Source organism: Pseudogymnoascus destructans, assembly GCF_001641265.1.
Source record: "Pseudogymnoascus destructans isolate 20631-21 unplaced genomic scaffold scaffold_19, whole genome shotgun sequence".
Classification (NCBI taxonomy): domain Eukaryota; kingdom Fungi; phylum Ascomycota; class Leotiomycetes; order Thelebolales; family Thelebolaceae; genus Pseudogymnoascus; species Pseudogymnoascus destructans.
Genome location: NW_020167538.1, coordinates 96,040 through 115,562, shown reverse-complemented (window position 1 = coordinate 115,562; position 19,523 = coordinate 96,040). Strand labels below are relative to the sequence as shown.

At 52.1% G+C, this 19,523-nt stretch overlaps 5 protein-coding genes across 5 annotated transcripts; 3 read left to right on the top strand and 2 right to left on the bottom strand.

Moving 5' to 3' along the window:
* The first annotated feature begins 956 nt into the window (after positions 1-956).
* On the top strand, positions 957-3,185 carry VC83_06639 (uncharacterized protein). The gene is made up of 8 exons (XM_024470233.1): positions 957-1,566; positions 1,616-1,714; positions 1,766-2,005; positions 2,056-2,202; positions 2,251-2,362; positions 2,415-2,544; positions 2,595-2,810; positions 2,860-3,185. The coding sequence occupies exons 1-8, from the start codon at positions 1,185-1,187 to the stop codon at positions 3,070-3,072; spliced, it is 1,539 nt and encodes a 512-aa protein (XP_024321631.1). The 5' UTR covers positions 957-1,184; the 3' UTR covers positions 3,073-3,185.
* Positions 3,186-8,609, bottom strand: VC83_06638 (uncharacterized protein). Its single transcript, XM_024470232.1, has 2 exons — positions 5,761-8,609; positions 3,186-5,713 (listed from the first exon to the last, which is right to left on the bottom strand). Exons 1-2 carry the CDS (start codon positions 8,000-8,002, stop codon positions 3,348-3,350), a joined length of 4,608 nt encoding a protein of 1,535 aa, XP_024321630.1. The 5' UTR covers positions 8,003-8,609; the 3' UTR covers positions 3,186-3,347.
* Positions 8,610-8,939: 330 nt separating this feature from the next.
* On the top strand, positions 8,940-9,368 carry VC83_06637 (uncharacterized protein; the record flags this gene model as incomplete). Its single annotated transcript, XM_024470231.1, has 1 exon — positions 8,940-9,368. One exon carries the CDS (start codon positions 8,940-8,942, stop codon positions 9,366-9,368), a length of 429 nt encoding a protein of 142 aa, XP_024321625.1.
* Positions 9,369-9,864: 496 nt separating this feature from the next.
* VC83_06636 (uncharacterized protein) lies at positions 9,865-10,638 on the bottom strand (the record flags this gene model as incomplete). The annotated part of the gene is made up of 1 exon (XM_024470230.1): positions 9,865-10,638. The coding sequence occupies one exon, from the start codon at positions 10,636-10,638 to the stop codon at positions 9,865-9,867; it is 774 nt and encodes a 257-aa protein (XP_024321624.1).
* A 1,732-nt stretch (positions 10,639-12,370) lies between these two features.
* On the top strand, positions 12,371-15,147 carry VC83_06635 (uncharacterized protein). The gene is made up of 2 exons (XM_024470229.1): positions 12,371-13,471; positions 13,537-15,147. The coding sequence occupies exons 1-2, from the start codon at positions 12,597-12,599 to the stop codon at positions 14,960-14,962; spliced, it is 2,301 nt and encodes a 766-aa protein (XP_024321623.1). The 5' UTR covers positions 12,371-12,596; the 3' UTR covers positions 14,963-15,147.
* The last annotated feature ends 4,376 nt before the right edge of the window (positions 15,148-19,523 follow it).

Here is a 19,523-nt window from a genome sequence, read left to right as displayed (position 1 = left end):
CACAATGCGCGCACTTGTCAGATTGTAATAGACAGGTCTGAGGAAGAGGACTCTGAGTAGTTTTAATTAATTTATATTGTTGTGGTGGATTTATCGCAATTCTTATGGGGTAGTCGCGATATTTTGGCACTTTCGCTTGTTTGGCACTTTCGTTATACATGCACGTTAACTACTTCTGAATTGAAGTAATATAGTAGCTACGTCGCAAAGATATTTTATAACGAAAGTGGTGGTCGAATAGGGGTAATTTGCAGTGGTGGCAGTCGCAAAAGGGTACATATAGGTACTTCAATTTACATATATATTTGTATGGCAATAGACGTACCGTGATGTATCTTTTTCCAGCCGCTAGTACCTCTCCCCCCACCTGCCCAGTTCCAAAGCACTTATAGGGGACTACAAAGGGAACGCCGTAGGGGGTATGGCCGGAATGGGAGAATTACATACAATTTACTAGTAATTTCCCTTGTCATGTCATAGGTGAACTCACGAAAATCATGAAGATCACAACTTTTCAAAGCCTCAATTCCAACTCATTTTAGAATTGCCTATTTAGGCCTTACAGTGGACTACAGTAAGCACTAAACAGGGTTACGTATGCTCTAATACTAATATATTCTAGGTCAGCTTGGCATGGCCTGATCAGGCGATGTAAGCCAGAGCCTGTCGGAGACTGCTAAAATGCTCTATTTAGTATAGGACATACTCAGTCTGCCCTTCCTAATTACCGCATCTAGTAATCAGGAAGGGTAGGAAAATAGGCGCTTACAGGGGGGCGGCAGGGGATGGGGCGGCTTGGCAATTACTGCTTCGGGTAATGGTCAAGCCGAAGGTACGACGGCTAAATCCTTCTATTTCGGGTACTGACTCCTACGCCATGGTGGGCCTATGAGAAATCGCCGAGCCGAGGCTATCCCGTTACCCCACGTTCAGTTCGCAACGACGACCCTCACATGTATGTGATAACTGCAAATAACTGCCTTGAAGTGTCCTTAGCTGCCCAGCAAACTAGCCAGACATTCTGTAAAGTTTAAATACTCGACAGAAGCTTTTATTTTGCCGGAGGTCGCCACCTGCCGCCTGTCAACTGCCATTGAGCTTCCTCGCCAATTTCTCAGAGCTCGAACTAAAATCCGTTCGCATATCTCGCCGTGAAACCCATTGATAGACACCGTACAGTTAAAATGGCTGGCCAATCGATACCGATCATTGTAGGGGTTGGCGATTTCAAGAACCCCTTCACGACACCAGAGAAGGCGCTGGAGCCATACCAGCTCATGATTCAAGCAATCCAGCGAGCCCTCCAAGACACAAATCTGCCAGAGGAAACCGCTCAGCAGCTCCAAAAATCAATCGACAGCATTGACGTTGTTGCAACCTGGTCGTGGCCCTACCAAGACCTTCCCGGCCTCCTCTCCACCAAGCTGGGCGTCGACGCCGCCCACAAGTTCATCAGCGACCATGGCGGCAACCAACCAGCGAAACTGGTCGACGAAGCGGCGCGAAGGATCGCGCAAAACAAGACAAAGGTCGCCGTAGTGACCGGCGGCGAGGCACTCGCATCATGTACACATACCTCGTCTGGCTGTTCATCCACCTTGCTAATAATGCGCAGTGGGAGGCTTCGCGGCTGCCAAAAAGATGCCCAAGTGGTCGGCACGCAAGAAGGACCAAAAATCAGGCACGATCACCGAAATCGCGACCCTGGGAGACAGTAAGTCCGTCTCTATGCTGCCCTCGGCGCGGAAGCTAAAGACGGCCACAGACACCGGCGCTACCCATGGCATTGGCCTACCCATCCAAGTGTACCCGTTGTATGAGAATGCGACGCGCGCGTCGCGCGGGCAGACGCTAGCGGAGAATAATGAGGAGTCAGCGAGCTTGTATGCGGATTTTGCAAAGGTGGCACAAGGGAATACGGCAGCGTGGAATTTTGGAAAGAAGGCCGCGACGAAGGAAGAGATTGGGACCGTGACGAAGAAGAATCGCATGATTTGCTATCCCTGTGAGTAGACTTGAAGGTTGACGTCTGAAGCATTGAGCTGACTTTGGTAGACCCGCTGCTGATGAACGCCTTCAACAACGTCAATTTGGCTGGGGCTGTTATACTGACATCTACGGACTATGCAACTGAGCTTGGGATCCCGAAGAGCCAATGGGTTTACCCATTAGGCGGTGCTGGCACCAAAGACAGCGACAAATGTATGTCCCCCAGTCCTGAGATAGACTAGACACAACTAACAAATCCAGTCTGGGAGCGCCCCAACTTCTACACCAGCCCCTCCATCACACGCTCTCTCGATGCGGGCCTCGAAGTCTGCGGCCTGACAAAAGAGCAAATCGGCATCTACGACTTCTACTCGTACATCCACCCCCCCTTTTCCCACCCCACCCAAAGCTAACCACCTACACAGCTGCTTCCCCATCGTCCCCAAGATCGCCTGTCAGCACCTCGGTCTCGCTATCGAATCGCACACCCGCCCCATAACCCTCATCGGAGGCCTCACCTCTTTCGGCGGCGCAGGAAACAACTACTCTATGCACGTACGTCTAAGAAACCCCTCCCCACCCACACACAGAATTAACTCCCCCAGGCTATCACAGAAATGACCCGCAACCTCCGCGAGCGCACACCAACATACGGCCTCGTCCTCGCCAACGGCGGCACAATGACATACCAACACGTGCTTCTCCTCTCGGCCGTCGCGCCCTCGCAGCCTTACCCACCCAAGAACCCACTCCCTCCCATCATCACCGATATCCCTGTCCCTGCTACTGTTGAGGTAGCGAATGGCGAGGCTACTATCGAGGTATGTGACCGCTTAATGTACTTAACTCACATGCTAACGAATGATCAAGACATATACCGTGGATTTCAACCGTGACGGCACACCCGGCACGGGTCACGTTGTCGGTAGACTACCGAGCGGAGAGCGCTTCCTGGCGAACCATGCGGATGAGGCTACGCTTGCACAGCTGGTTGGTAACGAGGAGCCTGTTGGACGGCGCGGGTGGGTGAGCAATGAGGACGGGATAAATTTGTTCAGTTTCGAAAAGAAGGCGAAGTTGTGATTAGCTTTACACCTACTGCTGCTGGGAGGGTTACTTTATATCCTGCATATTTGTCGATATATACCGCTGTAGCTCTTTAGTTTTTGGAACCGCACACAGCGAGATTGTCATGGACATCAGTTTAGTTTTGTCAAATATTTTATTGGTACTCTCCCTAGTTGACCAGAACAATCCCCGCCCAGTACCGACCATCACGTAGCATACATACTCCCGTGCATCCCATCATAATCTATACACCTTCATCCCATCCCATCCCATCCGAAATCAAACACCACCTACAACGCCGACCCCTTCACAAGCGCCTTCAGCCCCACAACGTCCCTCTTCAACCTTGCATTCTCCTTCCTCACCGCCGCAGCCTCCTCACTCGACTCCTTAACCTTCTTCAGGAGCTCCTCCCGCTCCTCTCTCCCTTTCCCCTTCAACGCCTTCACGATCCGGCCTAACTCTCCATTAAACCGCTCATACAGAATCTCATTCTCGGCACTAACCTCGCGATACAGCTGGTCTAGTCCCTTCGCATTCTCTTCCGATACAACAAGCCCACGATCCAGCTCTTTTTGCACAGCAGCGTTGCGCCCTTCGAGGTCCTTCATCAAGACTGGGATCCGACTCTCGAGCGCGCGCACGCTCTCTGAGATCCGCCGTAACTCCGACCCCGATGATGATGACGGGGTGCCACGCACAGGCGACCCGCTCAGCTTCGCCATCTCGGCCCCGATCTTCGCCAACTCAGATTGTAATCCTGCCTCTGCCTCGCCAATAGCCTTGGCTTCGCTCTGGAGCCGCTCGCGCAGTTTCTGCGCGCTCTGGAGACGAAGTTTCTGCGGCGACTTGGTCGGGCTGGGGATGTTGGTCGGGCCAGCATCTTTGCGGGGCTTGGTAGGCTCGCTAAATGCTGGGGTGCCGAAGACGGGCGCGGGAGCGAGAGCTAGAGATAGAGGACGAGGGCTGCCTTTGAGTGTGGGGATGTTGGATGCCAAATTTGCAGCTGACTTCGGGGGAGATTTCGAAGGCACGGACCAAAGATCTTTGATGGTTACAGTGTCGCCAGATTGGACATTGTGAGGACGCTCGGTAAGATTCCCGATGTTACGCGCTGGTGAGACTCTGGTATTTGCGTTCTCTTTCTGTTTGGGAGAACCGTTAAACGCGAGCGCGCGACTGGGGAGCTTGGTTGGTGACGGAGTTCTGGGGGAGACTGGTGCTGGTTGGGCCAGCTGGTTTGTCCTCCTGGATGACAATGGGTAGGACGGCGAGTCTAACGTCGCATTGGCCAGGAGAGCCTTCAGGTCGGACAACGAACTGCGCCTCTTCTTCTTCAGAGATTTATCCACGGCATCGGGTGCCGGTGGTGGAGATTGTCCAATAGTGCTCAGCCTACTCGGAGTATGAGAACTATTCGGGCGCTGGTCATCGAATGCGCCAAGCACAGTCGGTCTGTCACGCGAACCAGGTCGTTTTGGGGTTCCTAATCGCGAATCGGATTCGATTGATCGTGAGCGATGCAAACGGCCCTTGGAGATATTACCATCCATTTGCTCTCCTGTGGCTGTACTGCGAGCTGTCTTGCTCAATGTGCGCCACATGGAGGGCTTGCTATCATCTTCGCGCTTGCTATTTTGGCGCAGAAGTGAGTCGAGACCAAAGCGTTTCCTCAGGGATGTGTTAGATGTCACAGATCCTTGGGTTCGCGAAGTCATGGATCCGTCCATTGGAGTATTATAGCCATTGCTCGCACCGACACCGAGGTCCTCAAAAAGGCGATCCGCATCCTCCACTAACCGATCAAGTAGGTTAATATAGCTATGTGGATTATTGTCGGGAACCAGAAGCTCAGCAAAAGAAGCAGTAAGAGCACCTCGATCGCCATCATTTCCACAGCCTTCCAAGAGGTCAGCGAGGAGCTTGATAATAGCCACGAAAGCACGTCTATTTTGGGGCGCCATGTCCCCAAAGAGGAGCTTGATATAATCTGCAAAGTCGCCAGGAAATAGTTTCGAAGCCTTTTCTTGGAGGGCCTGCAGCGTCTGCACCGAAATAACAGGGCCCATCTGGTCCTTCCAAGCCATCCGCGTGAATTTTTCAAACGCAGAAAATAAGACGTCAATCGTTGCCTCAAAGGAAGCTCTCGCGTCAAATGGATTTTCGATGAACTTGTTATACAGAGCATTGACACTGAGCTCATCTGCTCCGGATCTATTTCGCAGGATCCTGCCGATGATATTGCCTTTTCGCGACTGCAATGCGATAATATACCCTGTAAACGTCTCTTCAAGTTTAACAAGAGGATTGGCAGTAGTTGACTCGTCAAAGCTAGCTTTGAAACTACTGTTGGTACTGGTGACACTGGAATCCATCTCTTTCTTGCTGCTCGACCTGGACAGCGATGGTGCCGTGAAGTTAGGAATACTACCCAGGGTAGGAGTGCGCTTGTGTTTTGGGGCGTCTGATAAGCTTGACCCGCCACCGGTCAAGAAGCTGGAAAGAATCTTGACTGGCGAGGGAGAACGGTAGTATTTCGCCTTGTCATTATCCACTTGCAGGCTGAGAGAATTGAGAATACTCGAATAGCACAGAATGAACGAAGTGGTCAACGCCGGGTTCTTGGGGCTATAATGAATCTGTAGTAAGGTTTCGACTATATATTATTAGCTCAGCGCATCAGAACTCAGCAGAAATAAATACCTCGTTTGGTGAAGACAGACATAAATGACGAGTCATTCGCAAGGTCGTTGAAATTCAGGTCATTCAAACCCTCAAATTTGAGATGATAAGGAGCACTGGTCTTTCCCTTAACGACTGTCACATTGACAACAGTTTCAACACCATAGTGGCCCACCGGTGCTCCCTTAGTTCCGCGCTCATGGTCAACAACGATACGAATAGGTGCAGGCTCCTTACGACCTTCAACCAGCGTATCGATGCCTTCTTCAAAGACAGCCGCATATATATTCAGTCCCGTCTCCTTCGAGTTGACATTACGCAGCGACCATTTATCTGATTCGCGCTCTTTTTCGGCAAACCTGCCTTCAACCCTCGCTTTGGTGAATTCGTCGGTCCATTTAGAGGCTTTGCCTTCATATGAACCCTGAAGAAGGAACGCCCTCCTCGTGGGCAGTGCGTTAGGCTGTTTGTCAAGGGTAGCAGATAATGTCATCCATGTGACCCGTCCATCCTGGCCCTCTGTAAAACGAACATCGCTAAAAGTGTGGTAGCTGACGAGATGAAGTTCTGGTGACGGGCGTGGCTCTCCCGCGCCCGTGGCAGAGGCAACCATACTAGCAGTAGGCGGCTTATCAACTTCAGCCATCACACCCCGGGCAGAGATATTGCTGCCACCAGCTTTCCGGCAGACTATAAGGGTGTCTGCAAAGAGTAGAAGAACACCAGGGGTATTTGTAAGTGTGTTTGCGATTGAAAGGTACGGAGGTGAGAGCTCGACAAAGTCCACCGCCGAAATGAGTCGGCCCTTGAAGACACAAGTTGGCCATTTATCTACCAGCAACTTAAGTCGCTTTACTGTCAGTGTGTTATCCGCATCGGGCGAATCCAGCGAGCAAATGGATGTGATAATATCTCTAGCCTTAAGCATAGACTGTAAGGCTGGGTGAGTAAGAGGGAGGTAATTGACAATATTGTCAATGAAAAGGCTGTATCGAGGGAGTCTCTGCACCGGTTCGATGATAGAAGACCGAAGCTTTTGCTCTCCCGTCTGCTGGACCCGTTGAGAGAAACTCGATTGCTGTCTCGCATAAGTGGAAATAAGCTGTGGGAATTCTTGGCTGGCGCGAATATAATCCTGGTAGCAGTCTGCAAATTGAGGGAACCACTCGAGCAGCACCTTTGCAAAACCAGTCGCTCCTGTTGGGTCCTTTGGACGTCCAGTCCCGCCATAGCGCGGCCTGGAGAATGTTGGCTGATCGTTCTCAAGATCTTGCATCGCTTCTTCTTCCGACTCGTCCATGCATTTTTGTATGGCAGCCAGGAACCCCTTATTAACTTGTAGAATCTTGTCCAGCGAAGGTGGAAAGAGCTTCTGTAGGTCTTTCTCGGTGGGGCTTGCGCTTCCAACAGCCTTCTTCCTTGCTTTGGCCCTGAATTCGTCGGCAATATTGTTGACCAGTTCATGCACCTTGATAACATATCGCTCTTCCGTGTCGACTAGTTCACCCATCTCGCGACGGAGTGACATTTTCTGGTTCTTGAGAAACGACTTTGAACGGTTCAGCGACGTAGGTTTCGACGGGGCCCGGCGAAGTTTTGAGGTTGGGATGAAAGCTGGTTCGCCAAACTGCCTGACGAGTGGCGCATACGGCCCATACTGAAGATGTGTAGAATCTCCAGCCTCATCGTCGACGTCTTCACCTTGAACTTCTGGCAAAGAGGTGATCGATCCCGGAGGTAGCACAACATCAACATCAATATGACTGAGAGCCTGCGACTGCATCCCAGCCTCCAGATCCGCAATAACCCCCGCCACATTATCCACCTTGACAAGGCTGCTCGCCAGATTCGCGGCATGCTGCCTCCCAAACAAGGTCGGCACGGAGCCCGGCCTTCTGCCCCGCGTGTTTGAAGACTGCACAATCAGCGCTGTCTTGACCGCCGGCGGCATCTCCTCAAAGTATTTCATCAGCCCGAACGCCAGGCCCCGACAGACCTCGTCGCCCTGCCATTCGCGCGGCAGCGCATTGACGACATCGTATAGGGGCGAGTTGGGCGAGACGGTGAGGCGCGGGTAACTGGTGAAGCCGGCAGCGCTGAGGACGTGGATCTGGATACGGGAGGAGCTGAGGGTGGCATTTGTGGTTGTGGAGGCACCGTGGAAGATGAGAAGGGGGAGGTTCGAGAGTAGGGGGTCGGTGGTGTGGTAGAGGCCGACGTCGTTGGCTGAGAGAGCCGTGAGACCGGAGGGTAGCCGGACCATTGTGTGGGCGTGTTCAGGTGTTTCGCGGGCTCATGCCTGTGCTGCCATGTGTGAGTCGATCTTGATCAATTGTATCTCTGTTGTTCGCGCTTCTAGGTTTGGGTATCTGCGAGGTCGCAAGATCGCTATGGGTAACTCGGTGTGGATTTTCGCGTTATAGTATCAGTCGAATTGTCAATCAAGGATGTGAGATCGCAAGATCGCTATGGGTAACTCGGTGTGGATTTTCGCGATCAGCAAGAAAAGCAAGCAAGAATCGGAAAAGCACCAGCGCTGTAATTGAAAGCCCCAGGGCGCAATAGCCAGAGAATAGAAGAGCCAGAGAAGTGTTGTCGGTGAAGTGGTGGTGGTATATGTTCACAGCGTTATAATAACACAGGACAAGCGCATTGGCGCACAACTGCCGCAGGTTCCCTCTCCCAGAAAGGCGCAACTTCAGATTTGGAGCGGTAAGGTGAATTTTCTCGTCCCTATTGTCGTCGCTGTCGCCGTCGTTCGTAAAACCCAAAGTAGAAATGTCTCTTCTCAATCTATCCATACCCTCTTTCCTACCTCAATGGGCGATCCTCGAAAAAAGCGGCGTCAGTCAGTCGGTGATGACGAAGAGCCTCGCCTTGTCTCCTTCCGTCCCAGCTGTACAAGGGTATTTTTAGGTTGTTTAGGTTGTTTGTTGTACGCAGGTCGTGGGGACGCGGCCGACGCGTTGATTGGTCGGCTTGTTGATCCGTGGGGGCTTCGACCCCGCCAAATCTCAGCCTTGTTGTATATCGCCGACATCAGTTGTTTTAACGCGAAACAATTCTCTTTTTGTAATTATACTGAATTATACTGTATTATAGAACGTTATATACCCGACAACCTTATCAATTCTTCATTTCTCAAGGGCTTTCTAGGATTCGCCATCTACGACCTCGCACAAACACCACCCTCGCCCATAATGTCTACCCAAGACTCAACCTCCATCCCCCTCTCAACCGCCCACGTCCATGCCCCCTACAAACTCCTCGAGCTACCCCCCGCCCTCCTCAGTCTCCTCGAGTCCGACTCCCCGCCAACCCTGCACCTCACTCCCGGAACCGGCACACCACACGCTCTTCTCTCCACCCCAACAGGGACCTACCGGCTGCAACAGAAGAACACCTCCAATCCGCTGATGCTACTACGACCATCCTTTTCAACAGAGGCGGGCACCGAGGGTGGTGAGGGGGGTGATGGCGGGGTAGGATGTGCATCAGTATGTGTGGTAGCCAGGATAGAGGATACCCTCGAACTCCTCCCGTACGATCCCGCTGCGGATGCGGCGCCAGTGAAGGCGAAAGCTGGGAAGTGGCATGAGAAGTTTGCGGCATCGAGGACGAAGAAGTGAAAGTTGGGATACGAGTAACGATTCGATGCGGATATCTATATCTGGTACCTGGCTCATATGTCGAGTAGGGCCCTGCCCGCTGTAGAAGCGGCTGAAAAGGCACAGTCAATGGCTCTTGGGGCGTTGGGCTCAGTTCCTGTGGTGATATGGGAGGGCTGGATGGCAGAGAGCGGTGCAAGACGTGGGACTGCCCTGCGCGATAGGAATAGGGATTGTCAACTGGTGATATATGCCGGGGTACCGATAAACTACGACCCATGCGCCAGCAACGGGCAGGCAAAGCGGAAGGGCATCTCAGATCATAAATCTGTATTTACAAGACGAAAATACCAACCAAGGCAAATTCAATACGTCAATTGACACACCATTCAAGCCCCCAACAATGTACGCGATCTAAACGTGAAATCTCATAGCCAGAAAACCGCCCACCAAGTCCTATAACCCAACCCGCAATCTAAAATCACTCTTGCCGCCGATGCAAAGAAAAGCCATCCGCTCAGCACCAAGCATACTTCTCGTTCGCGAGCCACTCAACCTCCTCTCCCTCCTTCCCATACCACATCACACTCGCAATCCCCTCCTTCTCGCGCTCCACCTTCGTCCCCCCAACCTTCTCAAGCGCACCACCAACAGTGGCACTCGGATTCCACACCTCCACCCTCCCGCACCCCCACTCCCTCGCCTCTCCCCTCGCAACACCAACAACATCCGCCAACTGCCTCACCAACACACCCTCATCCGCCTTCCCACCTTTCATCTCCTCCTCGACAACAAGACGCAGGATATAAAGCGTATTCTTCTTCGTCTCGCCCTTCTTCCCATAGAACCCCCTCGTCCACACCGCCCACACCCTACTCCCGACATCCCCAACCAAAGCCCCGCGGATCTCAGGCACACGCCCAAACAGCGCCTGTGTCACAAACTCCTCTCTCGCGCGATGCCAGGCGAAATGCTCCGCGTCCGGGGGTATCGCAACTCTCGTCTTCCCATCCCCCCTCGGCCTCTCCATCAGCGCCCTCAACATCCCCTCATCCGCCTCACACAACGCCTCCAAATCCGCCGTCCCCAGCCTCTTCACTCCCTTCCCTGCACCCTCTTCCCCATCAGCGGCGGGAAACTCCACATGCCCACTAGGAAACGGCATCCACCCATGCCTCCCATAAAACCCCCTCCCAATATCCGAATACAGCTTCGAAAACACCACCTCCTTTTTATCTTTACTCTCCTCAGCCTGCCACCCCTTCAACACCTCCCCCAACTCCGTCATCATCCGCGACGCATACCCATGTCCCCTATACTCCGGGTAGCAGAAGACACTCCCAATCCCATGACTCACCGCCTCCCTCACCTCCCCCCCCGGCCCCGCCACAAGGGTGCGCTTCCGCAGACTCTCTGCCGTGGCGAGCACAGGGCGAGAATCGGTGGGTAGGGAAGAGTCGACGAGGATCCAGTGCGTTATTCCCCCGGAGGAGGCGAGGGTGGAGGCAGAGCAGAGGTGGGATTCTCGCTCGATGTAGAGGGGGGTGGGGAGCGCGGCGCCCCAGTCGGTGGAGGATTTGAGCCAGGTGTGGCGGCGCTCAGTGGGGGTGGGGTGGGTGAGCGTGAGGGAGGGGAGGTGGCGGGGGGAAGGGGGTGGTGGTTGTGCCGTTTGAGGGGGTTTCTTTGGTGGTTGTGGTGGTGGTTGTGCCGTCGGAGGTGGGCGTGGTGGTGGTGGTGGTGGTGGCTCCGTTGGTGGTGGCTGGTGGTGGTGCCTTGACGTTGTTGATGGCGTTCGTCATGTCGTCCGCGTGAGGATGCATGTAAATGTTTTTGCCGATCAGTAATCGAACTGAGAATGTAGAAAATTTATCTTCGCCTTCGTCTGAGCAGTAATAAAGCCGAGACGGATCTTTCTCTCTTCAAACAATGCAGATATTTCCGTTCAGTCGGAGTCCGTGGTTTATCTTCCGTTGAGTCAGCCCCATGCATAAGCGGTCTAAATGCCAATAAAAAAGATTCTTACTATGAAACCCTATTAAGCAAGCTTTCCACGATGACTCTTCCCGTCCAACCGTGGGGCCCTCCCGAGTATATATAACCCCCTCCCCTCCATCACACCGGCGATTACACCCCCCATCACCCGCCCCCCAATTGACCAACCCCCCTCCTCCCGCCCTCCCGCCTTCCCCAAACAGCCACAAAGACCCAGTCCTCGCCGCCCGCCATGGCATCACCGGAACACACTAGCGTTCGCCGAATCTCCCTACCGACGAACCACACACGAGCGACGGGAGAACCAGTGTTTGGGACGTGGTTGTCAGCCTTGCCAGCCTTGCCAGCCTTGCCTTGGAGCCGAAGTCAAGCGATGGAAGGCGCCGGATGCGGAATAGGCGCGGGGGGGTGGTGATTGGTTGGGAAGGTAAGCAGAGGGGGGTAATAGTGGGGGGGGCGATTTATATGACACATGGGTGACATAAGGTGGGCTGGGATGTGGAAGGTTCGGATGTAGTTGCTTGTTTGGGCTTGGTCGGATGACCGGGGGGGGATGGGCCAGACGACTATAAATGCTTTGCATTTCACGTGATCTGTCCAGTATCAAGGTCTATAAGTACGCACTACGGACTACGCACTAGTTGAAAAGTTTAGTGTACGGAGTATTTTGGTAGAATTAATTTAGTCTAATAAACCACGTGATATTCCACGTGGACATGTAATGGTAAAAAGAGATATCATACTCCAGTACTGTGTCACCTAGCTCTGTACTACTCGAGCAAATCAAATATACCGAGTACTGACTATGAGTACTGACTATGAGATGTGTAATCTCTTACATCACGTGAGGCCAAAAGGCCAAAGCTTCCTCATTAAGTAAGGCGGTACATCACGTGAGGCCACGTGAGGCCAGTGTTTCCTCATCAAGTAAGGCGGCCTCTCAAGGGACCAACCCAGGCCCAATCAAGCCTTAGCTCCCGTATCTGTCAAGTGACCGTCAACTACAAATACCTTCGAGGCCCAACTAGGCAATTACAAGTCAAAATCACCATATCAGGCCAAATTCCACGTACCACCTTTGACCTTTGAACATTCCACTACCCGAGATCTCGCCTTACTTTATCCAACATCATCCAAACCCCTTACTGAGGGTAGTTTCACCCACTCCATGACCTTCATTGTGACCTTTCCGTGCCCGTGAGAAATGAGACATCCCCGAGCCGCAGAGGTCCACTGCAAGCCCACCATCCCCGTGTAATGGAGACGCCTGCGCACCTGCCCTCGAGGCCCAGAGAGTTCATTGACCTCAGCTCTGATGACGAGGAAGAGGAAGATGCTGTCCTGGAACCACCGGAGCCAGACCCAGGCCACTTCCTAGAGTTCAATGACCTCAACGACCTCATCTTCGGCAATCTGGTGCGGGAGAACCAGGCCGCCTGGGATGCAGCCGCCTTTGAGGCTCAAGGCTTCCAGGTTCCCATCCTCGGCGACTGGCGAAATGAACCTCCCGAGCCAGTCGCTGAGGCCATTAATCCGCCCGCTGTTGCGCCAGGCTTGCCCCAGATGCTTCGCCAGGCTGAAAGGCTCCACCTGAACCATCGACCAGTGAATCCAGTGAACAAACAGCCGGACAGTGAACTGTTGGACAATGACAACGACCTCATCCAAGAACAAGTGAACAACCAACTGGACAACGAACAGCCGGACAATGAAAGTGATCTCATTCTATCTGATCTGAACAGGCAGTTCCCTAACGTGCAGATGGAAGACCACGACAACTTTGTTTGGGGGAAAGTGAACCGTGACCTTCATAGCGCGAACAATACCATCGATCTTGACCCTCCACCAACTGAAGAGATGGCCAACAAAGCCCGTTGCCTCGAAGGTGTCGTCGACATATTTCCAGACATCTGCCTTGAATATGTCGAGCAACTATACATTGCACTTCAAGGCAGGAAGACATCCCTTGCCATCGTGGAGCTTGTCTTGGAAGGAGAAGAAAATGGACAGCCGTATCCCAAGATCAACCAGCTGAAGAGGAAGCGACCAGTCGAAAGCGACGACGACGACGAGATCATGCGGAAGTATACTGCAGATCGACAGCACAACTCGGATAAGTATCTGACTATGGCGTAAGATATCCCTGAAATATCAGTTGGCTCTTCTCTCACATTTCACCTTGCTGATCAACGTGTAGGCGTGGGATGCTCTCAGAGGACTTCCCAAGCATCCCAATGAGCTTTATCATGAAACATTTTTATGACTCGGGTATGGTGATTTACACTACGTATCAGAGCCTCGCCGAGGATGAGCGTGCCTGGGACCCCAGTAACCCCAGCTACCACAAATTAAAGCAGGCCCGTAGGGTCAAAAGCTTTCATCCGAGTACCGTCGAGGAGAAACTCACCAATCCAGAAACACCACCAGATCAGAAACGCGCTTACGCAGAGCTCAAGGATGTCAGAATTGGACGTGCAAATTGGGAGGGGAAATTAGCAGCCAAAAGGAAGCGTGAAGCCGATGCTGCTGCAGCCAAGAAGAAATATGAGGCGGATGAGGCTCTCAACTTGGAGCTTGCAATGAAAGAAGGAACCATGGAGGATTGTGGATGCTGCTTTGATGACTATCCCCGCAACCGCATGGTCCACTGCAACAACGAGAGCGTATCGCACTACTTCTGCAAGCGCTGTGCCCGCCTTCATGCCGAAACCCAGATCGGTAGCGGCAAATATGAGCTCCAGTGTATGTCGACTGACGTCTGCGAGGCTGATTACTCAAATTCCCAGCGCCAGCTCTTTCTCGATGCCAACCTCACCACGGCTCTCGACCGCATAGAAGCCGAGACAAATCTGCGCCTCGCCGGTATCGAGAACCTGGCCAGCTGCCCCTTCTGCCCCTATTCTGCAGAATACCCTCCCATCGAGCACGAACGACTCTTCCACTGTGAATTCGATTCCTGCAAAAAGATCTCCTGTCGCACGTGCCTGAAGGAATCACACATCCCTAAGACGTGTCAGGAGAACGCAAAGGACATTGGTCTCGATGTGCGCCGTGAAGTTGAGGAGGCCATGACAGCTGCCCTAGTTCGTACGTGCAACAAGTGCAAGGGGCCATTCATCAAGGAGGATGGCTGTAACAAGATGAACTGCCCATGTGGCAATATCCAGTGCTATGTCTGCTCCAAGAGCTGTCAGTACAACCACTTCGATGACGAGCGTAGGGGTGGAAAATCAGGGAACTGCCCTCTTTTCGACGATGTCCAGGTGCGCCACGAAGATGAGACGAAGCGCGCTGAAGAGATTATCGTCGAGAAGCTTAAGAAGGAGCACCCAGATGTCGATCCAGAGGACTTGGAGATCAGGGTCTCGGATGCGGTGAAGGCGGACGAGGAGAGGAGAAAGAAGAAGCGCTGGCACCCACATGAACCGTTTAGGTTTGCTATAGAAGGTGGGATGGGAAGGCCGCAAGTTCCGCCGCCACCACCCCTGGCACGTGCTGGCAATCCGGAGCGACAGGTCTATCGGGAGGAGTTTGAGGCGCATATGGCACAATATCATGCGGATATAGAGAATATGGTGAATCAGGCGCAAAACCCCGGTCAGCAGCCGAATTTGCAAGGTTAGTTAGATTCGTTTCCGTTTTCCGTTGGTCTCTTTGAGGAGGGTCTTTGTTCGATATATACTTCAACACGTACCTATACCTCTATTCCTGGCCCCCTCTGAAAGTGACGGTAACCAAAATTGCTCATTTACCTCTCCCAACCTCCCACCGCCCGCCCTCTTCCCCCAACCAACCCTCACAAACCCCCCAAAAACAAGCTAACACAACCCCTAGACGCTGCTGCCGCCCCCGCAAACCCTCCCGCCGCCGCCGGAGTCCCAGACAACCACAACCACATCCGCATCCCCAACCGCCACCGCCATCGCAACCCCGCCCACCACGCCCTCTACGAAGCGGCCCACGCCCGCGTCCTCGCTAACCGCCAAGCACAGGTCGATGCCCTCGTTGCTGCGGAGGGGGGGAATAGAGAACTCCGCGACCGGCTTGCGGCGGGGCGCAAGGAGGCGAGGAGGGGGCTGAGAGAGTTGGTGAGGGAGAGGATCGCTGCTGCTAAGGCGGTGAATGCGGCACGCGCGGGTGCTGATGCGCCGAGGAGGGGAGAGGATGGAGATGCGGAGGTGGTTTATAGACCTGGAGATAAGGTGGTGGCGAGACGGAGGGTGCAGGAGTGGGTGTTTGAGCCGTTTGGACCTCCACCTGCCCCTGCAGCTGACGGTGCGGGTGGTCAAGAAGCTCACAATGCCGGTAATGCTGGTGCTATGGCAGAGGATAATCCTATAGCCGAGGCCTACGCTGCAATCGGCAGGCCGAGGAGGGCTCCATCCGTTTACAACGGAGAAGAAGCTGGTAATGCTGGTAACGCCGGTGCCATGGCAGAAGATGATTTTATAGCTGCGGCCTACGCTGAAATTGGCAAGGCGGGTAGGCCAGCTGTTTACAACAGAGAGGACTTCCAACTCTTTCCCCGCCAGCACTTCCCCCTCCCACGGCACCCGCCTCGTCCCGCGCAGCAGCCACAACTGCCGCAGCAGCACCTGCAGCCTCCAGTGGATCTCGAAGAATTCATGATGCGGCCGCTGATGGATGGGTATGTGGAGCCGAACGAGCAGAACCGACTGCCGCTGCCGCAGGGCGCCGTGATGAAGGCGGCGGTGGATCCGCTCCCGTTTATGCGTGAGGATTATGTGCCCCTGTATCCGAAGGCTAGGGGGCCGAGGGCTGGTGATGAGGGGCGCGGGAGGAGGTTGGCGAGGGTTTTGGGGTGGGATGGAGTGGGTGGTGGGGCGCTGCGGGGGGATAGGCAGGAGGGTGGGGGTGGGGGGAGGAGGGAGGGAGAGCGTGGGTTGGACTTTTTGATGAGGTTGAGGAGGGGGAGGTCGAGGGGTGAGAAGAAGGATGGGGGTGGGGAGAAGGATACGGGTGGGGAGAAAAAATAATGCGTGGGTAGTTGTTGAGTTGTTTGATTTTTGTGGATGGGGGGCGATGGTATACGGAGAGAGATCAGGGTTTGGGACTGGGGATATGCGCTACTACTACACGAGAGATATCGCTTTGAAATTGCTACAACAGATGAATGGGGAAAGCCTAAATTACATTGCATGACTGACTGCGGTTTGGGGCAATGTTCTAGCAGGCGTTGATTATAGGGTGTGCTCGCTGGCATTGAGAGAGTCGCTTCGAAATTGTTTTGTTACAGAGTATGAGTGGGCGATGCTAGGGGATGTTTGTCAAGGTTGTTGGTTGCTATGGGCTTTTAGATGTTGTGTATGTAGATAGATGCGGGAGTTATAGGGGTTGAGAGGGATAAGAAGAATTGAGATAATTATTGTAAGTCTTTATGGTGATAGATTGAGTAATGTGGGATTCGTGATGTTTAGGAGTATGGTTGATTGGTATTATAATTAACGGTAACGTGGTGCATCAGGTCGCAACGCATATCAGCTCGCGATGCACTTGAGTAGTCGGTTGACCCAGGAAAACCTCGGTTAACAAAAAATCGCTCAGTTGACCCTCAACCCAACTAACCCATTAAAAACAACGTAGCAATTTGCACGTATGTGCCTTGTGCATCAAGCTTCGTTCGAAATTGTAGTGGTAGTAGTCTAATGTATTAGTAACGTATTTGACAAGCGAGTCGCCATCCCAAGCGAGTCGCCATCCCAAGCGAGTCGCTAGCAAAAACATCAAAATTTAACTATCATCACTACTACTACAGGGTCTCACTTGCTACCTCTGTATAGACTTAAGCATCAACCTTAGCACTCTAAAGGATATCCTCTCCCTCTCGTATAGAGAGACTACCCCCTTGCATTATACGCCTCTTACGCTTCCTTTCCCTTCTCTTTTTCTGTTCATTTGCTACTTGTAGAGCCTTAACTTCTGCCTTAAGTAGAACAGCAGAATGCATTATCATTTCCCCTTTAACAGGCAGCTAACAGCGTCATTAATTGAGCTAGGAGAGCTGTTCTAATGTCGTACAATGGGTTCTTAATGTGCTCTGTTTGAAAGTTAAGCTCCCTTATAGTTTAAGGCGCATCTGTGTAATGGTGGGTGCACCAGATATGAGAATCTAGCCACCCAAGGAAGGGATGAATTTACTAAGACAACACACTGTCTTAGGAAACAGAGCCAAAGGGTTGTAGCTTAGACTATTCCACAACGCAGCAATCAGGTGTATGATGTGGTGAAGTGGTTTAGACAAGTTGCAACAAATGTTGAGTCTGAGAACTCAGGGGTAAGTCAGAGGTTAGCACCTCACTGACTTTTCAAAAACAGAGAATAACAAGATCAATGCTTGGAAGCTTGGAAAAGACGTAGAAGTATGTGCTAGTCGATTTACTGTATTGCCTGCTTGCCCTTTCTTAAGGAAAGGGCAATCCTATTTATGCCAAAGGAGTGTAGTTCTCTCATTTTCCATGACTTTCCATGACTAACCAGGCTTGGTAAATGTATTAGAAATCAAGTGCGACCCACAACTAGCTTGCTAATCATGTAGTGAACGTAAGAGAATCCCATAGAACCATCTCTTGGGTTTGTAGCCTATAGGAAGTGAAAAGGAGGTCCAAGGTCAGAGTACCTATAGACAAATTATGTCATAACTTAACCAATCTTGTGGGTAACTAAGGAGCGATGACGTGTAATGAATCATAGAGGGTTGTAGAAGCTTCTAGAGCTATCGTTCATGTTCCTAGGCCTCTAGTTGGTAGATATATGCCATGTGGTAGTATTGGCCCACCCCCTTAAGGAGGAGATTTTCTTAATAACTTGTTCAATGAGTGTTCAAATGATATGCCGTGATGTATGTAGCATAAACAGATGTAGTAGAAGAGTTTGCAGCAATCGTTGAGTAGTATTGCTTCTGTTGTTGGTGTGATAAGCCAAGATATGTATGGTGACTTGTAGGTTTGAGGAGGAGATTTCTAAGTTTGCTCTTGAGTTTGATAGCAAACTGAGTGCAACGAATGTCAGTATGACAATCTGTACCCCTTGCAAAACTTGTATCAACTTAGACAGACGCTCGCCAAGTACTGGTCGGAAGCCAAATAATAAAGATTGTATAGGAATAGCTCGAGTGAAACAAGCGCAGGAAAGCTACATCCGTGAAGCCAGGGGAGCCATTTGTATAGACCAGGATATTCTCGACGCGGCTCGCACTGATACCCTTGTAGCCAAGTTACCCTTGTAGCTAACTTACCCTTGTAAGTTACCCTAGCAAGCAGAAGTTATCACTCGGCTAGTTTCTGCATCAGTACATAGCTAGAATGTAATCGACTGTCCCCCATCACCACTATGTTTTTTCTTATCCATAAGATTGTGTACTGCACAATACACCATCTTTTCTTGCTGCACAAGTAGTCTGCTGTAACGCTGACTTCTAAACGATAGAAGACACAGAGGTTCTCTTGCGTAAAGGTTTACTTATCAGAGGAGGCAGGGGATCGGACACAAAGGCTTCAAGTAACACGTTACTAGTATATAACAAATACTGTATTGAGTTGAGCACGAAGCTCCTATCTAAGAACTAACTATCTACTTATATAGTGGCGTCGTGCCTAGTGGACTCCTGGGAACTCACTCGAGTCCTCGGAGTCCTGGACTCTTAGGATTCTTCTCATCATCCTGCGAGTCCGTCACGTGCCTAGTGGACTCCTGGGAACTCACTCGAGTCCTCGGAGTCCTGGACTCTTAGGACTCTTCTCATCATCCTGCGAGTCCGTCACGTGATACTTTCGGAACTACTATTCCCCGCTGCCCCTCCAGGTACCAGGGCCGGTCTCATGCGACCTCCCTCCTTCCTGTCCTGTAGTTGGCCAGCCTTCTTGTTCTGTCGTAACACTCGCTCCCTTCCCCTGGGCATTCGTCTCGAATCCTATAAGTACGTCCATGTCCCCGGGACTCTGCTGCTCCTCAGCGAGTCCTTCAACATGCAACATGCCTACTGACACTGCCTGCAAACTCCAGGAATGCAACGATCTTGTCCGTCGAATAAAGAACCACGGATACCCGAAATGGATTCTTGCTCGAACTGCGTGAGGCGAAACGTTACTTGCGTGTCATCTCCAAATGATTCACGGCGGTGCGCCGAGTGCGTTCGTCGCAACTTGAAAGAAAAGTGTGACTGTA

Coding starts and splice junctions, on each gene's coding strand:
- VC83_06638 (XM_024470232.1), bottom strand. CDS start 8,002: ATGGTCCGGCTACCCTCCGGTCTCACGGCTCTCTCAGCCAACGACGTC. Junction 5,714..5,760: donor GTCTGTCTTCACCAAACGAG/GTATTTATTTCT, acceptor AATAATATATAG/TCGAAACCTTACTACAGATT.
- VC83_06635 (XM_024470229.1), top strand. CDS start 12,597: ATGGAGACGCCTGCGCACCTGCCCTCGAGGCCCAGAGAGTTCATTGAC. Junction 13,472..13,536: donor GATAAGTATCTGACTATGGC/GTAAGATATCCC, acceptor ATCAACGTGTAG/GCGTGGGATGCTCTCAGAGG.
- VC83_06639 (XM_024470233.1), top strand. CDS start 1,185: ATGGCTGGCCAATCGATACCGATCATTGTAGGGGTTGGCGATTTCAAG. Junction 2,006..2,055: donor TCGCATGATTTGCTATCCCT/GTGAGTAGACTT, acceptor TGACTTTGGTAG/ACCCGCTGCTGATGAACGCC. Junction 2,363..2,414: donor GGCATCTACGACTTCTACTC/GTACATCCACCC, acceptor CCACCTACACAG/CTGCTTCCCCATCGTCCCCA.